Below are 24,570 nucleotides of genomic sequence, written 5' to 3' on the forward strand. Positions count from 1 at the left end.
TTAATTATGAGATGCCTTTATTGTACTTTTTGGAATCCAGTGACACCGACACGAGAAAATGGTCCTATCCCTCCCTCCCCCTTTACATACACAACCTGAGAGGGAGGGGCTGCAGGGTGGGATGTACCGTGATCCCGCTTGTAGTCTTAAATTAAACACAGAGATAATAGCGAAGACACATCCAGGTGCATTTCCACAGACACGCACGACATGCATTCAAAAAGGGACTTCAGGGAACGCAGTGACTCCTGGTTCACATGTACGCTTTGTCTTAAAGTAAAAGACGACAAAATGAATACCACTTAAAAAAAACAGTTAGCTGTCATTATGGCCCACGATCAGTCTATAATTCAGGCTCTGTCAATTTCCCATTTACAGGAGAAAACAAAAAAAGGCAAAGAGACACTACTATTCATACTGGGGAAAATGGTTTAAATATGGAAGTGAATGGTTCATAGCTTTCATATTTTAGTTTTTTTTTTTTTTTTTTTTTTAAATTGGTTTTTAATTAATGGTATACTTTAATGAGAATACAATTGTCTCACTAAAAATCAGCTCATCTAGTAAAACTAAGCCTTTTCCACTGACTGTCTCCCTGCTGTATCTAAGTAAAATATATAAAGTCCAGTCAAGGGGCTCAGCAGGCCGTTGGTCCAATCGGGAGTGGTTCACTTCAGTCCTCCTCGCTGCCGCTGGCCGAACGCTCCTGAAAACAAAGATTCACTTTTATTATCTAACACAAGTACACAGAGGCTACACAGGAAACACACAGTAAAACACGTTTAAATGTTGCAATCAAATAATGCGTATTGAGTGATGACACACTTCTCAAGTGATAAACAATCTCATTAACAATGCGTTTGCACTTCCCAATGCTGATATTCATTACAGCAAGGTAAGGAGCTAGAGGCATTATTAGTCGCATCAGTTGTGGCTTTATGAAATTTCAACAACTGCATCATTATGGCTTGTGAATGCCTCTAGAAATTTCAAACACTATGCCTTTGTGGACACCGACTGCATGCAGGACTAAAGGCTTTTATAAACCGGCGGCGTGACGAAACTAAGATGCTAAATTCTCTTACTCTTTTATTGTGAAAGGTAAGAACGGAAAAAGTGGATCGGGTCTGCGCTGCCTTTGTCAAGTTTGAAAAGAGTAATAAAGTTTGCCGTCCCGGTTCAGACTCAAAGCCTCAGTATTGTTGTTTCATAACAGTAGGTGCAACTCAACCCATTCCACACAACGTGATTGGTTGATGCCTTCGTTCGTGGTGCGAAAGCTCCGAAAAATCAAGCTTTTTCCGAAAAGTATGCCGCTTCCCCCGCGCCCCCGAGTAATATTCACGTTGTGTGAAAGTGTTCATGACAAAAAAAATTTACTTTTTTTTTTTAATCACACTAAAAAAGGCTGCCGGTGTGTAAAGGCCTCAAGTGTCATTACCGTTGCCAGAGAAAAGAAGCAATGGAAATTAGGGCTGCAACTAACACTTGTTATTGTTTAATACAAATATTTTTAATATTTTTTTGATTAGTTGTTTGGTCTATAAAATGTTCAAAAAATGCCAGTTACAATTTCCTGAAGCCCAAAATATCTTGTTTTGTCTGACCAACAGTCCAAACCCCAGATATACACAGTTTACAATGATAGAAACAAACTAAACGAACAAAGAGAAGCAGAAAATCCTCACATTTGAGAAGCTGGAACTGGGAAAAAAATGACACAAACAACTTGATTGATCATTAAAATAGTTGCCAATTGATTTTCTATCGATCAACTACGGATAAATGTACTTATTGCTTCTGTTATATAGCAAATGCTTGCAAGATATTTAGTTAGTTAGTAGTTGTAATTGAAAATACTTTTGATTGCATATGGACTTGACCTATACATACAACACAACGAGATTAAATAAAAAAAAAAGACTGAAATTTCCGAAAGAAACCTCGGCCTGTATTAATGATTAATCTGTTGCATTAATTTAGTTTATAATATGTAACAGAATAGTGAAAACTTCCTTTTACAATTTCCACGAGTCAAAGGTGACGTTATAAAATTCCTTGTTTTGTCCGACACAACAGTTAAAAATTTGAGAAGCTGGAACCGGTGACTATTTGGCATCTTTCGCTTGATAACTGACTGAAGCTATTAATCGTTTAACCAATTAATTTTTCTGTTGAGCGACTAATTGATTAATAATGTAATTGTCCCTTTTGACAAACTGTGCTGTTCCCCTGCATTAAAAGTGACTTTAAATTGAGCGCTTACTTACTTAAAGCTCTACATTTATTTTCTTTACAGCATCTTTATACTGGTGTTATTAGTGTTTCATTCAGAGTGATGCCTCTCAGCGGGATATTGTTTTTGTGTGTGAACTTCTTGTCTCACCTCTTCCTGCTCCTCCTCGCTGTCATCGTCGCTCACCACAGGTTTAGCCCGGGAGCCACGGCCCCTCCGTCGTTGTCCTTTTCCTCCTCGATCCCCCTTTTCTTTCCGGCTCAGCTTGATCTTCACTTTCACTGAACGAGCTGAGGGAAATCAAAAGATCACGTTTAATGGACCTCCCCCTAGCCTATTATGAAAAGCTTTGGTGTCCTGTGTAAAATGCTGCGTTTTTGATACTCACATTCAGACTCAGAGCCTTCGTCTATGTCATCCTCCTCTTCCTCACTTTCCTCTCCTTCGCTCTCGTCCTCCTTCTCGATCTTCTGTCTCACGCTGGTGAAGACAGACTGCAGCACGATGGAGTCCTCGTAGATCTGAAAGGTTTACAGAAAGATTACTGTAACAGCTTTTCCTCAGCTCGGTCTAAATTACCCAAATATATCCAACATTAGTGAGAGTGTGCTTCACTCACCAGAGAGCCCTCCAGGTTGAAAGTCTGGGCGTTTTGACACAGCAGCATCACATCCTTCTCCAGGTCGTTCAGGCTACGATACTTATGGCTCCGGATCCTCTCCTGGTGGACGCAGGGAACAAAGGAAGACAGCAGTTAGACAAAACAGTAGATACTCAGATGAGAAAGCACAAAGAAACAGCTGGTAAAAATCTTAAAGGGACAATCGGATGTTTTGAAGTGGGGTTGTATGAGGTACTTATCCATAGTCAGTGTATTAATGACAGTAGATGACGGTCGGGACGCCCCCAGCTTGGAAAAAGGAGTGCCGACACGGGAGCAAAGCAATGTACTGCTGTGTACAGGGCCGGCAGCAAAACCTATTTTAGACACCTAAAAAAGTTTAAGTGTACACTATATTTAGAATATTTACACCTCTTTACCTTGCCATCAGACAGCCCTTTCCGACGGGGAACTGAAACTGTTTTCTGTGCTCTCTTGAAAGCCACCAGACTCCATTGACAAAAACAGTAATTTTACCTTGCAGAACACAGGAGTTGCTGGTCTAACCGCTGCCTCGGTCGGTTAGTTTGTTTGTGTTATTCTGTGATTTTGGTGAATCCGAACTAACCCTTTAAAACACCAAAGTCTCACAATTACACAAACAAACTAGCCGATGGAGCAGCGGTAGACCAGCAACTCCAGTGTTCTGCGAGGTAAAATTACTGTTTTTGTCATTGAACTCTGGTGGATTTGAAGAGAGCGTAGATGGATATAACGGCTTCAGTTCTCTGTCTGAAAGGGCTGTCTGACGATAAGGTAAAGAGGTGAAAGTATTCTAAATATAGCGTACACTTAAACTGATATTGATTTTTTTAGCTGGGCCTTTCTTTTAGGTGTCTAAAATACGTTTTGCTGACGACCCCGTCCACAGCAGTACATTGCTTTGCTCCCGTGCTGGTAATCCTGTCTGATTCTCCAAACTGGGCGCATGCTGACCGTCATCTACTGTAGATAATACACTGACTATGGATAAGTACTTCATACAACCCCACTTCAAACAAGCTGAACTATCCCTTTAAGATGAAGAGCAGATAGGTGTTACTCTCCATCCTCACCTTGATCTTTCTGAAGTCCACTGGTTTGCGGATGAGCTCGTAGTACTCGGGCAGCTCCTTGCGAGAAGGCAGCTGGATGAAGACTTCGCTCAGCTGTCGCCCGTTGCTACTGAGATGAGGAAGCAGGTTTCTTAGTATGCATCACTGTAAGTCAATGCTGAATCTAAAATGACCACTTGATAAAGCAATAATGAACATTCTTTTCTTCAGATTATAGTGACAGAGTTGCAAAGATACGGCGCTTTTCTCACCCGTCCTTATATTTGATGACAGCGTCAACGATCTTCTTCATCTTCTTAGTGAGGGACATGGGGTTGGGAGAGAGCTTCTCAGCAGGCGGGCGACCACGTTTCTTTGCTTTCTTCACCTCCTCGTCCTTGTCCCGCCCTCGGCCGCTGCTGGAGCTGGGCGTTGCCGGGCCGCTGTCGTGGTCGCGGTCTCTCTTGCGCTTCCTGGTCGTCTTTTTATGACGCACTTCCTCTTCGATGTCCTCTAGGTTTCCCTCCTCTATGGCCTGTGGTGAGGAGAAATTATCATCAGGTCAAAACTTATTTTTTATTGATTCACTTTTGCCCCCTAAGATGCAAAGTCACAATATTTCCTAAACAACCAAACATGATGACATCCCACCTTGAGCCACTGTTTTTCTGTGAGCGAGTCGCTGTAGTCCACCTCCTTGCGTTGGCGGGATCCTCTGCCGAACATCTTCTCCTCCTCCTCCTCGCATGTTAGCCTCTCGACCTCGGCGTCATCTTTCAGAATCCAGCTGGGCATGTCGTCCTCCTCCATCAGACGAGGTTTCCTCTTCGGGTTGCGGGCCTCCTCGCGGCGTCTGTCTAGATCCATGCGCTAGAATAAAAACATTTTTTTTTTTAAAACCGCAAGTGAAGTCAGATTATGAAATTACAAAGTATGAAATAATTGATAAGGAAGTGGGACTAACCATGAACTGTTCAAACTCCTCTTCACTCCTGGCTATCATCTGATTGACGGTCTCATCATCGGGCACCTCGTCCTCCTCCTGCAGACAAATAAGAGAAGTGTGACGAGAGACTAATGGCAGGTTTGTGTGGCACATCAGATTCACGTCTTCAAACTAAGACCTCACCCACAAAAGCGGAAAAAAAGGAATTAAAATGCATATTACTGTTAACCTTAAGTAAGCAGCATAAATATCTTAGCACAGAGGTTTTCAAAGTCTGAGAGTGTGGGCCTCCCCTCAGACAAAGCTTGGAAAAAGGTGCCCCCTCACCCCCCCTTTTAGTTTACTTGCTTAGTTTCGCTCAATTCCTAGATGTCTATGGGATCATGATTATGTTTAGAGCTGCAACAATCAATCCAATCCATTAATAGATTAATTGTCAACTAATAAATTAATCGCCAAAAGTCAAAATTCTCTGATTCCATCTTCTTAAATGTGAATATCTTCTGGTTTCTTTACTCCTCTATGACAGTAAACTGAATATCTTTGAGTTTTGGACAAAACAAGACATCTGAGGACGTCATCTTGGGCTTTTGAGAAACACTGATCGCCATTTTTCACCATTTCATAGACCGAAGAACTAATCGATTAATCGAGAAAATAATCAACAGATTCATCAACAATGAAAAAAATCATTAGTTGCAGCTCTAATTATGTTATTTGATCCCATAGACACTCAACAGTTGAGTCAACATAACTTCAGACTACACCAAATACTAAAAAAAAGGTCTGTCCTAAAGGCATTTATTAGTTTCTGACTGTGGGAAAGTGAGAAAAACAGTCAAATTCCCCAAAAACCACTGCATCTCTGAACTCTCTCTTCAACCAGATCACACACATTTAGGCTGTTCTATGTAATCTTCTTTTGATAACTATTGCAGGGCTCAACAATTAGGATTGCCCACTTGCCTGGGGCAAGTAAAATGCCACGTTGGGCTAGTAAATCTGGCAACTCACTTGCCCGAAAAAAGAATTTAACACATTGTTTTTTTCTGGAGCTGATGATGGAAGTAGCTAAGGAGTGAGCCATCTCGCTTCCTTCTCATCTCTGTTTAGAGTTGCACATGCGCAGTATCGATCGGGCACTCGAGAGAAAATGTTGGTTTGGTAAAGACAAAGTTTATGAGCTGAAGCACAAGCGAGCATTTCAATTATCCTGGAGAAGGCAGTTTAGTTTGGCGGCGTTTAGAGGATGTGGAGGAAACTCCAGATTTATTTACCCTAAATAAAGATTAAACATAACAATTCAATTTGGTCTTTGTTGTTATTAGATAACCGCTGTTAATTAAAACAATTTGTATAGGGGCAAGTCAAAATTGACTAGTAGATTTATGACCCACATGAGAAAAACCCCATTAATGTTGAACCCTGTAATGTAATATTTCCCTGAGACTGTTGAGAGCCCCCCTGGGGAAGCCCACCTCCCATTTTGAAAACATCTGGCTTAGCATATTCTACTGTTATCACTAGAACTACATTCAATTGGGAAGCAAAAAAAGCATTGTAAGAAAAAACAGCAGAGAAAAAAAGGAGGAATAAAAAAGAGCAAAGTTGTAATATTAGTGTAAAGTATCATATGAACCATCAAAGGTTTGTTTAGAGGCAGAAATACAGAAAAGGAGAAAAGTCTGGATTGATGAAAGCTCACGAATCCTGGGAAAACAGGGATTTAAAGAAAAGAGATAGAGGAGGAGAAAAAAAAAAATACGAGCGAAAGGAAAGGTGGCTCGGCACGTAGGCAGATGTGGGCGGGTGGGCAATGTATCAACAAGTTCAGGTCACACCCACCCACGTCCCCCGAGGACGGCAGCCTCCTCGGGCCCCGACCTCGTCCTGTTCCTCATGCTCCAGGATGGCCTGTAAGAAGGCCCGGCGTTCACAGCCCGAGGACTTCTGGTCGAACATGCCCGCCTGGATGACCTTCTGGTCCACGTTCAGTTTGTACTTAGCAGCTGCCAGGATCTTCTCCTCCACGCTGTTGACGGTGCAGAGGCGGAGCACGCGCACCTCGTTCGTCTGACCGATACGATGGGCTCGGTCCTGGGCCTGCAAGTCCTGTAGGGAGTACGCACACATGGATTAGTTTAGGTGGAATGATGTAACAGGAAAATATATCAATGCTGACATTCTGATGTGGAATAAAAAAAAAAAAACTTTTAAAATGTCATATTCAAGCTCTAAATATTCCCTAGAAATTCAGATTAGTTTACTAGAATGATCAAACAGTTATGTTATTTTAGAGACAATATGATAATATCGAGATACGTATATATAGCCTAAAAATGTTGAGATTACTTATAAGCTACTACTGCTACTACTACTGTTCTCACAGTATATTCATTATCACACATACGGTATCACTCATTCATATCACTCATTCATATTCATATCACATTTGAGACCTGTGTTGATGCCAACACGTATTTATATTTGAGTACCTGATGCGGGTTCCAGTCGCTGTCGAAGATGATGACAGTGTCAGCAGACTGCAGGTTGAGGCCCAGACCACCTGCCCTGGTGCTGAGCAGGAACACAAAGTAGTCAGAGGCCGGTTCATTGAATGTCTTCAGCAGCATGCCACGGTCCTCAGCCTTGGTGGTTCCTATGGGAGGGGGGAAACGATAAAGGAAGTGAATCTCAGTTTGTTCCATATGATTAGGGGATGACAGTGCAAGGCCCACAAATACTTGGGTCAGAGGTGTCTCACCATCCAGACGCAGGTACTTGAAGTTACGGTAGGCAAAGTAGTCTTCCATGATGGTCATGAGTGTGGTCATTTGACAGAAGAGCAGCACTTTGTGGTTGGTGGCCCTCAGTTTGGGCAGGATGCGATCCAGCAGCTCGAACTTCCCAGAGGAGCGGTACAGGTCGGGGCTGGATGGGCAGAGGGAGCAAGATGAGGAGGGAGAATGCAGCCAGTATGCAAAATATTATCCACAAGACACACACGTGTAGTACAAACACATGCAATTTCAAGCTTTACGTACCCGCTCACGATTCCACCTGAATAGCCCAGATGCTCAGAGAAAGACTCCTGTAAAGCAGACAAACACAAAACGGTCACATTCCCATTCTATCTGCAGCTGTTTTTAACTCTTCTAGTGCACTCCGTAGAAAAAATATTTAGTGACGGCTGCTTCTGTCTGGTACCTCGATGTGCTGGAACATGTAGGGGTGGTTGCAAATCTTTCTCAGTTGCATGATAGTGTTCATCAAGGTCTTCGTGCCACCTTTACCCTGGAACATTTAGAAGGGAAAGAAAACATCTTTTTTAGTTTTCAATTATGTTCCAAGTTTTGAAATCACATTTGTACTATACGTTGAATATGTACAAACTAAAAGGCATCATCTTCATCTCCTTACCTTCTTGTCTTTTTCTGACCCATCTGTGAGCAACACTCCCTTGGCCTGCATGTGTCTGTACAAAACCCTCTGTAGAGCCGACATGTCGCACTTTATCACATACTCCACCTGGAAACCAACAATTAGAGAACAACTTAAGAAAGATACCAAATTAAATTATTTGATTTTTAAAAAAAATATTCACAAAAAGATTGTGAACCCCTTTATCAGCATAAACATTCATGCAGGAATGAAATCATGAAAAAACTAAAATTTCTTCTCAGTGAAAGCAAACAAGCTGACCTTCTCGGGCAGCTGGGCCTCGACTTCTTTCTTGAGTCGGCGCAGCAGGAACGGCCTGAGCACCTTGTGTAAACGTCGAATGATCAGGATGGTCTCTTCTTCATTCAGGTCGACCTTGGAGGGGAAACGAAAAGGGAGAACATTTTTACTGCAGCTCATTATTATGTGGAGGTAAATACTACCTGGTGTGTTTATTTATTTTTAATTTCATTAGTGTAATACATTAGGGATGTCACGAGAACCGAGTACTTCGTTAATCAAGTCGATGCCAAAATTCTGAAAACAAGACTGTACTTGTTTTTCTACATTACCGTAGGTACCCATAGGTACCGTCGGGGCTTGAGACGAACGGCGTCCCGGGAACGATAAATACAAATGTGTTTGGGACACAGTAAACTCACTGTTGAATTATGGGGCAGAAATATGTGTTACTAGAAAACTAAATTTGAATCATTTATATTTGAATTTGAATTGCTCAACTTGATTAATTACATTAAAAAAAAAAACAGAAATTTGAATCACATAATTTGAATTTGCACTATTCAGCTTGAAAAACTGAATGTGAAGAGCATAATTTAAAAACTGATGATATTAGTTTGGAAACTGAATTCCAACAAACTTGAAAGTGAATGTAATATTATGAAAATTGAATTCAGTTGCTCTGAAACTGTATTTGATCCCTCACTGAAAATTCAACTCTATACACTTCCACGTTCAGTTCTCACAATTTCAAATTCAGTTTTTTGTAAATCAATTTCAGTTTACTGAGACACACATCCATCCGGTCGTCGAGGAAAAAGCAATCGAGTGCAGATTCACAAGACTCCGGTTCCGTGTAGCTTACGTTCAGACGTTTTGTCTGCCAAAGTGGCAGAAAGGAAAGTCCGTCCCCGTGAAATATGACAACGATAGTAGCTTGGAAAATAGCCATATAAGGCACTGAATTTGATTAATTTACTGATAATCAGACCACTTATGAGACAAGAATTAGCGAGCTAAGATAAGTTGAGCAATTCAAATACAAAGGATTCTAGCTCTCGTCCTGCCGATTTCAATACTGGAGGTGCCATTGATTTAAATTATGATGTGTTCAGTAAAAATGAGTATTGGGCAAAGGTTAATTCTAACGTTATCATGGTGTGTTCAAATGTAATCTTGTAAAATTTAGTTTTTGGCGGGAAACTTGAATAAATCCAGTTGTTTGAAGGAGATGTTTTCACAGCAATATAAAACAGATAATAGAGAGATTTATGACCTGTTTAACGTCCTAACAAACACCAGTATGCAAACAGTAATAAAAGGAGTGGATGTCGAAGTATATGGGATTTACTGTTTTTCACCGTGGTATCCAATTGGTATCAAGAGTCGTGGGATTTCACTGGTATCGGTATGGACTAATAACTTTCTGGTATTGTGACATCCCTTCACACACACAACACACCCAACCAGACCAGAACTCACCTTCTCTCCAGTCATGGCGAAGGGGGCGTTGAACCACTGTTCGAACGTGGTGCAGCTTTTGAAAATGGTGGGCAGGAGGAAGTTGAGCAGGGCCCAGAGCTCAGGTAGCTTGTTTTGCAGCGGAGTGCCTGTGAGCAGCACGCGGCGCGGGGCCAAGTAGTGAGTGTTCAAGACCTGGGTCAGCTTACAGTGGTGGTTCTTCATACGATGGCCCTCGTCCACAATCATGTACTTCCAACGAAGCTTTGGGGAGAGAATATAGAAGTTAGAAAAATAAAAACCGATGCGTGAAAGGAACACATTTTGTAAAACTAAAAACCCGAGGATGCTTCCTTACCTTTGCTAGCACTTGCTTATCTTTGATAATGTACTCGTATGTGGTGAGCAGCACGTTGAATTTCCCACTGCGCAAGATGGGAACGAACGCACGACGAGCAGCTGGAGACCCCTGAAAATGAACAGAATTGCTTTCCGTTTATGGTCAACCACACAACAGCATACAATCAGTGACAGAATAGAATCGGGAGATTGGTTTCATCTCAGCTCAGTGTGTGTCTTTACTGCTCTTTGCTGTCATGTGATACATTGAGATGCATCAAGAATTGTTGTACATTTGAATCGTTGACAGGTGCAGTGAAGAATCACACCTCTACTAACAAGAATATATCCCCGTAGGTGCCACTGACCTTGTAGGAGACTTTCACAACAGATGGGGCCCACTTATCAAACTCGTAGACCCAGTTTGATAGAGTTCTGAAAACAAAAAGACACAACAGAAAAGTTTGTACGCTGCTCAACATGTGACTATAAAAAGCACGACTCGTACAACTTTCTGTAAAAGCACTTCTTGTCTTTTCACAGATGGACCCATGGGGAAGTGAGAAAAGGTGCGTTAAGGGCTTACGAGAGAGGTACGATGATGAGGAAGGGCCCGTTGAGGCGCTTCATCTCCATGAGGTAAGTGATGAGGGCGATGGTCTGGATCGTTTTTCCTAGACCCATCTCATCAGCCAGGATGCCATTCAAGTTGTTGTTGTAAAGCGACACCAGCCACTCCAAACCTTTGACCTGAGCAGGAACGGGTCACAGTTGGATTCAGTTTTACTCAGCTCATTGAACGAGTCGGATTTCACTACAAATTAAAGTCATAAATAACGTTACACTACTCTTTACCTGGTATTGCTTGAGCTGCCCATTGATCAGCAGTGTGGACTGTTTGTCCACCCTCTCAGTGACAGCGTGAGCCACAGCGTAGTACGACTGCAGGCCTCGGTTGAAACTCGCATTACCGTACTCATCATCTACATCCTGCTTGGCGTGTCTGGTGGAAGCAGGGGGCAAAATACAGTGAGATTTGTTTTTGGGTGGATGAAAAACAGTGAATGAAAACAAGATATAAAAAGGAAAACATACGCTAACATTTACTAAATGCCTTCTTTGTGTAACTTAATCATGACCCAAATGTAATTTTTTGGGTCATTACAGACTCAAAGATGGCAGTCAAAGCGGGATCTGATAACACCAAAATCTCCAACTTACTCGATGATGTGCAGGACATCCACTTCATTTACTTCTTCAATGTCGGGGTCGGGAATCTTCTTCTTCTCCTCTGCTTGAGTTGCAGAAGAATGAGGTCGTTCTTCCTCTTCATCCTGACAACAAAAAAAGAGAGGAGATCAGAAAACTGTTTGCAAGAAAATTACAAAGTGATCATTTTGCTTTGACGTAGATGTCACCGCGTCATGTACCTCTTCCTCCTCCTCCTCTTCTGAACCGCTTTCTTCACTGTCCGAACGCGGCGCTATTTCGTATCTGCAAAAAAGGAACAAAATATTTTTGACGTGGTTAAAAACATTTACAGGAGAGACGACGGGTTTGTTTCTTTTGTTCTGCCGAAGGACAACCGCTAATCTGCTAAAACGGTTTCCCGTCGGGCGGCTGGTTAGCTCAGTCGGTAGAGCGAGCGCCCATGTAAATGCCAAGGCTCAGTCCTAGCAGCGGTGGACCCGGGTTCGAATCCGGCCTGTGGTCCTTTCCGCATGTCATTTCTCTCTCTCCCCCTTTCCAACACTCTATCCACTGTCCTATCAATAAAATGCTTAAAAATCACCCCAAAAAATAACTTTAAAAAAAAAAAAAAAAACGGTTTCCCGTCACGCTCGGTGATATGAGTTGTAACTTTTACCCTTTGTTCCAAAACATCAGCTTCCAGAATTACCATGGAATTCAACAAACAGTGAATATCTCTCTCGCTTAAAGGTCTTATTGATAACATTTAATGTAGACGAATCATTTAAAAAAAACAAAAACACCCACAGAGCTTTTAGAAAAGTGCCGAATAAAAGTATGGCTTATTATGAATGAGAATTAACCATTTTAAAAATGTTGACGGGTCCCAAATGAATGTTTTGTTTATCTCTGTGGAAGATATCTGACGTTTGGGTCCCACTTCTAACGAGACTTGTGAGCCAATAGTGAAATGACTCTGGTATCACGTTGAATTTCTGGGTCGCCAGTGATCACGTTGCCAGTTAGTGTGGAAAAAAAACGGATAAATGGAGTTTGACGGTGAGCGCCCGGCTTCACTCCGGTACCAAAAATACAAAAATCCAGAAAAAATAAAACAACTACCAACAGCCGTAGTCCTTAAAACCTCAACTTATGTGTTGTCACCGCCGGTTTGGATTGTTAAAATGAGAAAAAATAACACGTTCAATCACAGAGGAGCTACGTTAGCATCTTAGCATTAGTGACGGTTGCGTGCAGTTACTTAACGTTATAGTTCCCTCATGTTACAAACATGCCCATCAGAGGGGGATTTAGAAGTGGGTGGCTGACTGAAAAATAAACAGGTATACGCCGCATACCTGCGTGTTCTCTGCACTACACCACTGCTTAGATGACAAACATTACCTATACCTATAGCTACATGTTTCAAAATGACTTCAATTAATTCATTACTCTACTATGAAAGATTCATCACTTGACATGACTGTCTTGTCTGAGTCTCACGACCACTTGACCATAAACTATGCAGGTTGTGCAACAAATTTGTTGAACCATTTGTTGTGAAGTGATTGCAATGGAACGGAGGAGGGAGAATGTGACATCTAGTGGTTGAATGTTATCAATTGTACATTTAAGTTATAATTATTAGGCAGACACTGACCCTGGGTTCATTTCAAGCCAGGTCTCCAGTTGGCCAGCCTTCGGAGCCTCCATCCCAGTCAGGATCTTTCCGCTGTCCATGTGGACGACCTTCACCGGCAGGTCGCTCATTTGACTGGTCTCATCTAAAGGCTGGGAGAACAGAGAAAATGATGGAAAAACATGAATGCAGGAAGAAATAAAAGCATCAACAAACTGCACATTCAGATTATGAATGACATCCTCTTTAAGTAGACGTGTTCCTCACCTCTCCATCAGGTCCCAGGGTAGGAACGCCACCCTCCATATTCTCTGGCTTCTGAAAAAAAGATAATAAAAAATGAAAATGCTATTTTAACTTATACAAAGAGGATGCGTCACACCTGCTCGTTCTAAACATTTACCTTCTTTTTCTTCTTCTTTTTCTTCTCTTTGAGAGCTTGCACGGCTTTGTGGGCGCGCACCAGCTCAGTGAGGTTGGCCACGTACTCGTCCGTCTGCTGTAGCAGGTACGCCAGACGCTTGTCTTTCTTTTGGTCGATGAGTTTACGGTAGCCTTCTTCATCTTCAGCCTGGGACAAGATTCAAAGAGATGTTTTGATGCCCGTGTAAACATATATACGATAAAACATCTTCCATATATTTCTGAAACTGTCTGCGTAATTGCCAAATGTAAAAACTTATTTGGGATTTAGGCGTCTCCTTAATAGATTTGAGTCTCACCATCAGCCTCCGCATTCTCTCCTTTTCAATGCGCTCGTTCTCTTTCTTCTGCTCGCGCTCGGTGTTGGCGTGATAGGTGGCGACAGCTTTGGTGGCCTTCTGGAGCTTCGCTGTGATGGAGCGGTGGTACTCCTTGAAATCCTTGGCATGCTGCAGGATGCTGTTGAGGTATTCCTATCGACAGAAGGACAACACAAAGCCACCACTGTTATTAGATTCTAGAAATAATGTGAATAGAAATTAGCTCTTTAGTTTCTCCTCTTTAACTTTCTGTTTTCACTTTTTGCTCTGTTAAAAAATATTATTGCTGTTTTTTTTCTGCCGGCGAGCAAATCTGTTGGCATCAAAATAGGAACTTTCGTTAGATACAATCAGGCAAATGAATCCCTTTACCACGCTATAAACGGCCCCACCCGCAGAAGTCTTTCCCGCGCGGTTTACCTGGTGTTTCTGGCGACGTTTACGTTCCTGTTCAATCTTCTGCTGCTTTTCAAGCTTCTCTGTGATGCGGGCTTCACGTAGAGACTGCCGTTTGCTGCGCTTGTAGGCCTTAGCGTTCAGGGCCGTCTCCAAAGCAGTGTCACGACGCATGCAGACCACCACCTCCTGACGCAGCTGTAGGCACAAGAAAGTGGACATGTTAAATAGTGCATCTACTCCACTAGGGCAAAAACATACAGACCGGAAACGTGTGCTACATTTGTGTATTCTTTAAACATTTCTTTGCATGGCTACCTGTCTCTGGAAGTTAAGCAGCCGTAGGGCCTTGAGCTCGATGGTGGCTTTAGTGCGCAGGTCACCGGCTAGAGAGCCTGGCAGGTTCTCCAGCTCCTGGATACGGTGAGCAATACGAGCCTGTAACCTGAAGAATACATATTAAAAAAAAGAATATTATTGATGACCAAAACTCTGAGAAGATTGTAACAAAGAACTTCAAACACTTATTTTTTCCCCCTTCAGGTTCATCATCCACAATTACAAGGCAAAATAATATTAAAAGAACTAAACTACTACTAGCTACTTTGACTCTGACGGCTGTGTGTCAAACGTAAGTTAGGGATGTCACGTGAGGAAATTTCCCTACTGGTTAATAAATTAGTGACAACACCGGTGTTACCGATTACACCGGACATTTTACAAGAAAAGATGACGCTCAATATATGTAGAGCGCTTACTTTGATCTGTAACGTTGGATGGCTGTGTATCTGGCCTGTCCGGTAGAGCTTTTGCTGCGGGGCCGCAGGTTTCTACCTGGCGCCGCTGCGCCACGCACACCGGCTGTGACCGCTCCCTCCTCTGTTCGGCGACTGCCTCATTAACGTTATGGTTCCCTTATAGCATTGAGTTTAAATCCGAAATATTGCCAAATAGGCGCTTTTGCTTTCGCTTTGACACCAAATCCTCCGCCATCTTTTCTTGTCAACTCTCTCTCGTCCTTAGTGTGATATCTGACTACTACACTTTCAGTTTGAAGCGTCCGTTGTGCGACTTTGTGTTGATAACACGGCGCTGACATGTGAAAATTAACTAAATGGGGTTTTATTTCCATATATAAAGCAAAACAACAGTTGGGGCGGTGGATAGGTAATGTAATCGCCTGAACACCACGTCACACCGACTACCGTTGCAAGCCTAACATGAGGAGGCAGATATTGCTGCTGAAGATACAATAAACATCACAATCCTCTACGCTGAAGTTGCGCAAACACCCAGTGTTTACGCCCGGGGCAACATCTTTGCCGTCACAGAAAAAAAAAAGAAGAGAAAAAAGGTAGTTACTGGATGTAACTTCAGTTCTATGAGTACGAGAACTGCAAAGAGAGGAAGAGGGAGTGAGACGACGCCTGGACGCATAGAGATGTGACCCATGACCAGATTATCATAGTTTAACTTGAAACTTATATAATGTGGACTTGCGGATGTGCATTCGACCTGCGTTGCCTTTTATACATTAGTTGCAGTACTTGCAGAACTGCGCCCATAGCAACGGTCCGATATACATAGCAACGGTCCGCCATAAAGAAATAACAGACCACAGAACGCAGTGATTGACCAATCAGAATCGAGTATTCAACACAGCCGTGTAATAATTCAATTTAAACTACTGCTAATTGTTGTGTATTTGTGTGTGTATGTTGTTAAAAGAACTAAGTCACAGAACTAAAAATAGATCATGAATTGGATCATTTTAAATTCAAGTAAAAACTATTTCTAAAGAGGGATCAGACACGTGGTTATGAATGATCAGGGTGCCATTTACTGGGTTTTATGTTTTTTGAAATGTATTTTTGGTTGTAGGGTTGTTTGATATGTGTAAATACCAACATAACAGGGGTTATTAGTAGTAGTAGTTGTTAGATACTTGCAAATAAGGGAACGGAACAGTGTGCTTTATAATGTTTCAAAAAGAAGTATATGGTGTACAGTTCAACACTGCTCCACTGAGTCTGTCTCACCTGTACTCTCTCTCCTGGAGGATCTCCACCGGGTCCAGCCCGCGGGGCTTTTGGATGGGGGTTATGCGGTTCTGCTTCTGGTGAAGCATCATGGGAGGGGGCTGGGCCGGCTGTCCCGGGGACTGCATCTGAGGGGGCATTACTGGGGAGGCGGCGGGGGGAACGGATGGAGGAGCGGGAGAGGGTCTGCCGGTGGGCTGAGGCGGGATCAGCTTCTGAGGAGGGTTGGAGGGGGCAGCAGCATTCACCATTGGTCCTGGAAGAGAAGAAACAGAGGAGGTCAGTTTTGCATGTGCATATAAACATACACAGTGCTGAGTGAGGTGAGACTAGGTTTACCTTCAGGCCAGGATTTAGGGGGTCCGTTGGTAGGCGGGCCTTGCATACCTGGGGGAACTCCTGCAGGTCCAGGAGGCACCATGTTAGGACCTACCATGCCTAAAACAAGAAGAACAATTTGATTTATCAGGTGATTAGTAAATATTAGGCCAACTAATAAATAATAAATTAATTTTCAGCCACCAGGTGTCCCTGCTGAGCTATCAAATATTCTGCTTTCTTTGTTTAAAGCTTACTTTTGGATCTACTTTTGTTAAGAGGCACATTACAAAAATACTCTAAATAGACTTCCTGACTTAACTCACCGTGTGGTCTGTTGTAGTTGGCCTGAGCTGGTCCCGGACCGGCTACAGGTCCACCTCCAGGCCCCGTAGCAGGCGGCATGTTGGGCAGCGGCGGTTGCTGCATCCCTGGCATGGGCCTCTTCCCCTGCACGGCCATCTGCAGGTGCTCCGGTAGGGGCTGACTGCGCGCCAGCATCTTGTATGCCATAATCTGAGCCCTGAGTTGGTGCAACTGGTTCTGATTGAAAGGAGCGGGTCCACCAGCAGCGCCGGGTACACCTACTGCGCCACCGGGTCCACCTGGACCCTGGGGAGGCCCTCGGTTAGGTTGACCCATTCCCTGGTTAGGGTCCCCGCTGCCCTCCATAGGGCCAGCCCCGGGGCCGGGGGGACCTACGGGCATCATGGGGCCAGAGGGAGGCCCGTTGGCTGGGACAGGGCTAGGTGCGTGCTCTGAGCCTCCCAATGGAGAGGGGTAACCTGGGGAGCACAGAACAGAACCGGTTCTTTCATCTGGAAGTCAATGGGTTTTAAGTTAGATGTCTAAAATAAGGTCTATGGTTAACACAAACTGAAGAGGTTTTAATGTGTTGTTCTACGATATAAAATAAATGTCCCAATTGTGGATTCTGAAGGTTTTGTGTGTCTTTAAAAAGGCGTTTGCTAACAAGTGCATTAATGAGACTACTAAACGTCATCACGCCGACTCGTACGCCTTTACAGCCTCGTTGTGTATGCTCATGCTCATGCAACCGTGGTGTTAGTTTACAGCCTAACGTTAGCTTTTTACTTCTGGCGATTGCATTCACACTTCAAAAATCGAAAAAGTGTTGTTAATTTGTTGAGATTATTTTACAGAACAAAACGTGTAAGTCTTATAAACGTGTGTTTGCCACAGAGCTTATTTTCTGCAATAATCCAAAACCCAATTGAACAATCCCATTGGCTTTTTGTTGAGGGAACCAGGGCGATGCTAACTTCCTAGTTGGCCTACAAACATACGTCATCCCTGGAGCACTCTGCGGCGGACTGCGAGGCAGACGGTTCAAATAATTAACCGGTTGGATAAAATAATTACGAGTGATGGCGAGTGATGTTAAAGTACAGTTAAGAGGATAAACATATATAATGTACTGTAGTTCAAATATTTAACATTAAATATTTTATCATTTTAATTTCCTCAAAATAATACTGGAAAGTGTTATGCTGAGTGTTGATTTACATTTGTGATAAACTATTTTCATCCAACTGTAGTTCGGACCGGTAATGTCGTGATCAATACAGTCATGTGATGCAGAGAAGACGTGTTGCTTGAGTTTACTTTAGTGTAAACAGTCTGCTGGTAACGGCATAATTAATCGCTCATTTAGTATGCAGTACATACTGATTGAGTGTGTAGTACGCAGTACGACTTCGAACACAACCCGGCAATGAGTAGAGTTCAGAAGCTTCAAAGCATTTTAAACACTCTGCCAGATTTGACCATAATGAATGAATTAAAATACTGACTATAAGTTAAGTAACATTTCTTCTCTTTAATTTAGGCTGCAAGTCAAAATACTGGCCAGAAAATGACAACTGAGCGATACAATCTATACCTCGCTTCAACATCGAACCATCTCCACATCATACACACCACTATCATGTCATTTTAGTGTCCCTGTGTGCGTCTGTCTCTTGCAAACCTCTTCTGCTTACTGACTGTGTGGTTTTGTAGATGCAGCTGCCTTTGTTGTTGTCTGAAAGGGGAAGCCCCTCGACCCCGCCCCTCCCGTTGTCCTGCCTACTGCTGTCTGCTCATGCTGCCAAATGAGCAGCAACACAAGAAGAGAAACCGGCTGGATGGGTTCACACACAAACACACACTGTACGTCTGCGTGACAAGAGTTAACCGTTCCTCCTGTGTGGAGCTATTCAGGTACGAAAAGGAGGTCGTTAAATTGAATCTTTCTTCAAACGCTGCTGCGTGTTGACGATGTATATCAAGTTACCTAAGGATTCAACCTGGCAAACTTCCTGAGGCACCCAGACGGCGACCACGCCACAAACGAGAATGTATTTCCTCATGTTTCGTCGCTCTAGATCTTATGACACAGGCTACATTAAACACAACATTGCGGGGTTGTTACCTTGGGAATGTTGGTCCATTGGGCTCGGAGGGGGTCCCATCCCGCTGTGTCCCCCTGGTCTCATGCTCATGCCCTTCATCTGGGCGTAGCGGGGGTCATCGGGCATTCCCTTCTCATGCATGGCTTCCATGGGCTGATTAAAAGACAGAATAATCGTACATGAAACTCATTTTGATGCGAGGTCGGAACAGTCCTTTCACATTTATATATATGCATGCATACATTTTATTCAGTCTTAGTTTGTATGCTGTATTGTAGGTACTAGGGCTGTCCTCGATCAAAGAAATTCTTAGTCGACTAACCTTCATACGACTTTGACGACTAATCGATTGGTTGATTTAATCGATAGATCGGTAAAACTGAGTTCCTCCACAAAGAATCAAACAAAAGCACCACTTTAAATCTTAATTTCACCAGAGACGTACTCATAAGTCTCTTGGAAATAAGTCATTCAGCATGAAAAAAGCATAACAAATTACTAATCGACTATATAAATCTTAGTCGACTAAGACCAAGCGACCAATAAGTTGACTAATCCACAAAGAGGGGGCAGCACTACAAGGTACAGAGGTTAAAAGTTATCACAAAAGGTTAGATCAAATGATGAACGTAAACATTAAATAAAAACACGGTTCAGTACTTTGTGCATCTGGTGCATGTTGTCCTGAGGATATCCTGAGGGTCCCTGTGGAGGGTGAGGGTGTCCAGATCCAGGAGGTCCTGGGCTAGGCCCCATCATGCTGTGGGCAGAGCCCGGAGAGGGACCGGGGCTCGGGCCCATCATGCCTCCTGGAGATGGCCCTGGGCCTGGGGAGGGTCCAGGCCGAGGTGTCCCTCCCATCGGGGGGTCAGGAGTGGACATCTCTCAGGGGAACCTGGGAATGTGTGGCGGCAGAAAGAACCCCTGTGAAGAGAGATGACAACGGGAATTATATCCAGAATCCATCTGTGACCAGACGAGCATGTATATTTATGTATTTACACTGCCGTAGTCGTTCCAAATCCAAATAACCAAATTTGATTATTTTAGCAGAGTACAAACTGTTTGAATATGATCGTGAAGACTGCAGATACTCTCTCTCTTGAGAGATAACTCTCGATGTGATCTTTTTTTTTTTTTAAAGGAGGAACAGTTTGTCCATTTCTATTTTTTGTCCTCAAGAACAAATCAGACAAGGTTGGATGTGACCGGCTGAGGTCCAGCCAGAGATCACCACAACATAACGAGCTCAATGCACCGTGATATTTACATATGAAAAACGCAACCATGATGTCTCTTTCAAATTACAGTTACACCGTTCATCACAATCATACATAAACTGTGCAGTTAAAAACAGTTGGTGGTGTACTCAAAGTAGCTCTCACTAACCTCTGTGGATCATTGTGGATGTTTAAGAAATTATTTCAGGCAAGTGATGCTACTGTTGTGTTTTTCAAATGTATTGGTGCATTGTGAACCACACGCATGTTTAGTGTGAACTAAACCAAAACCTCTAAACCACAACTAACCACAGGAAAAGCTGTTTTCATGTTGTTGTGGGGTGCACTGTCCTTTCAAATGGGTCCAATCCTGAACCCTTTATAAATTCAAATTGAGACAGATGGTCAGTGTTGCTGAATGGAACAAGATCATTCACAACACTGACACCACCACATATCTGACTGCTGAGCAACAAGTCAGCCACTAAAGAGATGTAACCACAAAATATGAGCTTCATACACACAGTTGGGTCAATAAGAGGTCATCTAAACTGTCACTTTATGGGTCAAATAAACATGTAGAGGTTGGCTCTATTCAACAATAGACAACACCTTGCTTATATACAGATACCGACCACAACTCAAAGTCACTGAGATAATAGTTTTTCAAAGTAAAAACTTGGTGTACTCAAAGTAGCGCTCAATAACCTCTGAGGATCATTGTGGATGTTTAAGAAAATTATTTTAGAAAAGTGATGCTACTGTTGTGTTTTTCAAATGTATTGGTGCTTTGTGAAGTGTAAACTACACAACAAAATGCTGATTTGTTGTGTGAACTAAACCTAAAGCCTCTACACAACTAACCACAGGAACACTGTTTTCATGTTGTTGTTGTTGTTGTTGTTGTTGTTGTTGTGGGGTGCACTGTCCTTTCAAACGGGTCCAATCCTGAACCCTTGTTAATTCAGAATTGAGACAGATGGTCAGTGTTGCTAAATGGAACAAGATCATTCACAACACCACACATCTGACTGGTAAAGCAACAAGTCAGGCACTAAAGAGATGTAACTACAAAATATGAGCTTCATACACACACAGTTGGGTCAATAAGAGGTCATCTAAACTGTCTTTTTATGGGTCAAATTAATATGTATTCAACAAGAGAACAACACCTTGCTTATATACAGACACAGACCGCAACTAAAAGTCACCGAGATAATTAGTTTTTCAAAGTAAAAACTTGGTGTACTCAAAGTAGCGCTCAATAACCTCTGTGGATCATTGTGGATGTTTAAGGAAATTATTTTAGGAAAGTGATGCTACTGTTTTGTTTTCCAAATGTATTGGTGCTTTGTGAATTGTAAACTACACAACAAAATGCTGATTTGTTGTGTGAACTAAACCTAAACCCTCTGAACCCCCAACTAACCACATGAAAACTTCAACATCATGTTGTTGTGGGGTGCACCGTCCTTTCAAATGGATCCAATCCTGAACCCTTGTTAATTCAAATTGAGACAGATGGTCAGTGTTGCTGAATGGAACAAGATCAGTCACAACACCACACATCTGACTGGTGAGCAACAAGTCAGCCACTAAAGTAACAACAAGTAAAATATGAGCTTCATACACACACAGTTGGGTCAATAAGAGGTCATCTAAACTGTCACTTTATGGGTCAAATAAATATGTATTCAACAAGAGAACAACCCCTGCTTATACAAAAACAGACCACAACTCAAAGTCACTGAGATAATGAGTTTTACAAAGTAAAAACTTGGTGTACTCAAAGTAGCGCTCATTAACCTCTGTGGATCAGTTTGGATGTTTAAGAAAATTATTTTAGGAAAGTGATGCTACTGTTGTGTTTTTCAAATGTATTGGTGCTTTGTGAAGTGTAAACCCCACACATGTTTAATGTGAACTAAACCAAAACCTTTACACCACAAATAACCACAGGAAAGCTGTTTTCATGTTGTTGTGGGGCGCACTGTCCTTTCAAATGTGTCCAATCCTGAACCCTTGTTACTTCATATTGAAACAGATGGTCAGTGTTGCTGAATGAAACAAGATCATTCACAACAAGTCAGGCACTAAAAGAGATGTAACCACAAAATATGAGCTTCATACACACAGTGTGGGTCAATAAGAGGTCATCTAAACTGTCACTTTATGGGTCAAATAAACATGTAGAGGTTTGCTCTATTAAACAAGACACAACCTCTGCTTATATTCAGACACAGACCACAACTAAAAGTCACTGAGATAATGAGATTTTCAAAGTAAAAGGTTATCAAAACTGTCACTTTATGGGTCGAATAAACATGTATTCAACAAGAGAACAACCTCTGCTTATATTCAGACACAGACTACAACTAAAAGTCACTGAGATAATGAGTTTTACAAAGTAAAAACTTGGTGTACTCAAAGTAGCGCTCATTAACCTCTGTGGATCAGTTTGGATGTTTAAGAAAATTATTTTAGTAAAGTGATGCTACTGTTGTGTTTTTCAAATGTATTGGTGCTTTGTGAAGTGTAAACCCCACACATGTTTAATGTGAACTAAACCAAAACCTTTACACCACAAATAACCACAGGAAAGCTGTTTTCATGTTGTTGTGGGGTGCACTGTCCTTTCAAATGTGTCCAATCCTGAACCTTTGTTACTTCATATTGAAACAGATGGTCAGTGTTGCTGAATGAAACAAGACCATTCACAACAAGTCAGGCACTAAAAGAGATGTAACCACAAAATATGAGCTTCATACACACAGTTGGGTCAATAAGAGGTCATCTAAACTGTCACTTTATGGGTCAAATAAACATGTAGAGGTTTGCTCTATTAAACAAGACACAACCTCTGCTTATAAACAGACACAGACCACAACTAAAAGTCACTGAGATAATGAGTTTTTCACAATAAAAGGTTATCTAAACTGTCACTTTATGGGTCAAATAAACATGTATTCAACAAGAGAACAACCTCTGCTTATATTCAGACACAGACTACAACTAAAAGTCACTGAGAAAATGAGATTTTCAAAGTAAAAGGTTATCAAAACTGTTACTTTATGGGTCAAATAAACATGTAGAGGTTGGCTCTATACAACAAGACACAACCTTTGCTTATAAACAGACACAGACTACAACTAAAAGTCACTGAGATAATTAGTTTTTCACAGTAAAACCTTCACTTGTTCCACTTGTTTACATTTACACACAAAATGATCAGTTAGTTACATGCTACCTATTATTAGCATTGGTAGCTTCACTAACGTTAGCCCGGCCTAGCCGTTTACATTTAACAGTTAACCTTATTATACTATGTCTATTCACTAACACTAAACCCGTATTATAACCTCACGTATCAGGTAGTGTAACACGAGTCTCGTAGTATTCAGTGAACAGCCGGTTCGCCGGTAAAAACGACGCTAAAGACGACAAAGAGCAGCATGCTAGCGTGTTAGCTCGCTAGAACAGCCATGTATTGATACAACAACATAAGCTGTGGACTAGCATGCTAGCTGGAGTTAGCCTAGCCTTAGCCCGCCATGCTCGCCCAGCAGGCCAATTAAGGCTCAACCAAATGTGCTGTTTTGTCCTCCAGATGCAGCGTGTGGAAGGTTAGAGCATCTCTCATCGTCTGTGGGTCTGATTGATCCAACCCGCCACCCGTACCCTGCTCTCTCTGCTCTCCGCTCTGAAGCTCTCTGCACATTTACAACAACATCTTTCATTCATTGCATCGCGCCTCAGCAGCAGCGGCAGAGGCTCTCTGTAATGTCGGTCTCTTCTGTTTTCTCTCCACATATAAAACATATACACGTATGCTCTCAACAAGCAGCGTTAAAGTCGCTTGAATGAGTGATTAAATGTGTAGTTTTGCTTACAGGAGTGGTGAAGGGTGATGTTTTAAATCCTCGCCGGTCGCAGCGTCTCTCGGTTTTTCCTCCTCAGCCAGAAACAAAGACCGACCAACCCCAGTCGGTTTTTTTCCTTCTCCCCCCTCCCCTCTCTCTCTCTCTCTCTCTCTGAGTCTCTCTCTGAGTCTCTCTCTCTGTGTGTGTAGATAGTATCAGAGGAGAACCGGCCTGTGCGGCTCCGCAGCGCCCCCATCCACCGTCTCTCTCACTGCCCGCATGCCCAGTGAGGGCTGCTGGTTAGCAGGCAGGAATGAAAGAGAAGAGCGACGTGGGGGATGGGTATGTGTGGGAAAAGAGACAAGCAAAGACGCTTTTATTTCTATGTGAAA

The 24,570-nt window shown here is 42.5% G+C and overlaps 1 protein-coding gene across 4 annotated transcripts; it reads right to left on the reverse strand.

Moving 5' to 3' along the window:
• Positions 1 to 24,435, reverse strand: smarca4a (SWI/SNF related, matrix associated, actin dependent regulator of chromatin, subfamily a, member 4a). Of its 4 annotated transcripts, none has more exons than XM_037791988.1 (34): positions 24,209 to 24,435; positions 19,759 to 20,022; positions 19,119 to 19,251; positions 17,011 to 17,469; positions 16,706 to 16,804; positions 16,367 to 16,622; positions 14,646 to 14,772; positions 14,352 to 14,525; positions 13,911 to 14,084; positions 13,592 to 13,759; positions 13,456 to 13,506; positions 13,210 to 13,340; positions 11,789 to 11,852; positions 11,580 to 11,692; positions 11,214 to 11,361; positions 10,945 to 11,108; positions 10,727 to 10,793; positions 10,378 to 10,488; positions 10,041 to 10,283; positions 8,580 to 8,693; positions 8,298 to 8,405; positions 8,085 to 8,171; positions 7,922 to 7,968; positions 7,642 to 7,808; positions 7,373 to 7,536; positions 6,762 to 6,989; positions 4,896 to 4,973; positions 4,583 to 4,801; positions 4,204 to 4,466; positions 3,953 to 4,058; positions 2,856 to 2,957; positions 2,625 to 2,757; positions 2,387 to 2,526; positions 1 to 706 (listed from the first exon to the last, which is right to left on the reverse strand). In XM_037791988.1, the coding sequence occupies exons 2-34, from the start codon at positions 19,978 to 19,980 to the stop codon at positions 674 to 676; spliced, it is 4,893 nt and encodes a 1,630-aa protein (XP_037647916.1). In that variant the 5' UTR covers positions 19,981 to 20,022; positions 24,209 to 24,435; the 3' UTR covers positions 1 to 673. The 4 variants fall into 4 exon arrangements, with proteins under 4 accessions (XP_037647916.1, XP_037647914.1, XP_037647915.1 ...); XM_037791986.1 differs by having other exon boundaries at positions 6,723 to 6,989; positions 24,209 to 24,434; XM_037791987.1 differs by having other exon boundaries at positions 3,953 to 4,061; positions 24,209 to 24,433.
• Positions 24,436 to 24,570: the final 135 nt, after the last annotated feature.

This window comes from Sebastes umbrosus, chromosome 14 (assembly GCF_015220745.1).
Source record: "Sebastes umbrosus isolate fSebUmb1 chromosome 14, fSebUmb1.pri, whole genome shotgun sequence".
NCBI lineage: Eukaryota > Metazoa > Chordata > Actinopteri > Perciformes > Sebastidae > Sebastes > Sebastes umbrosus.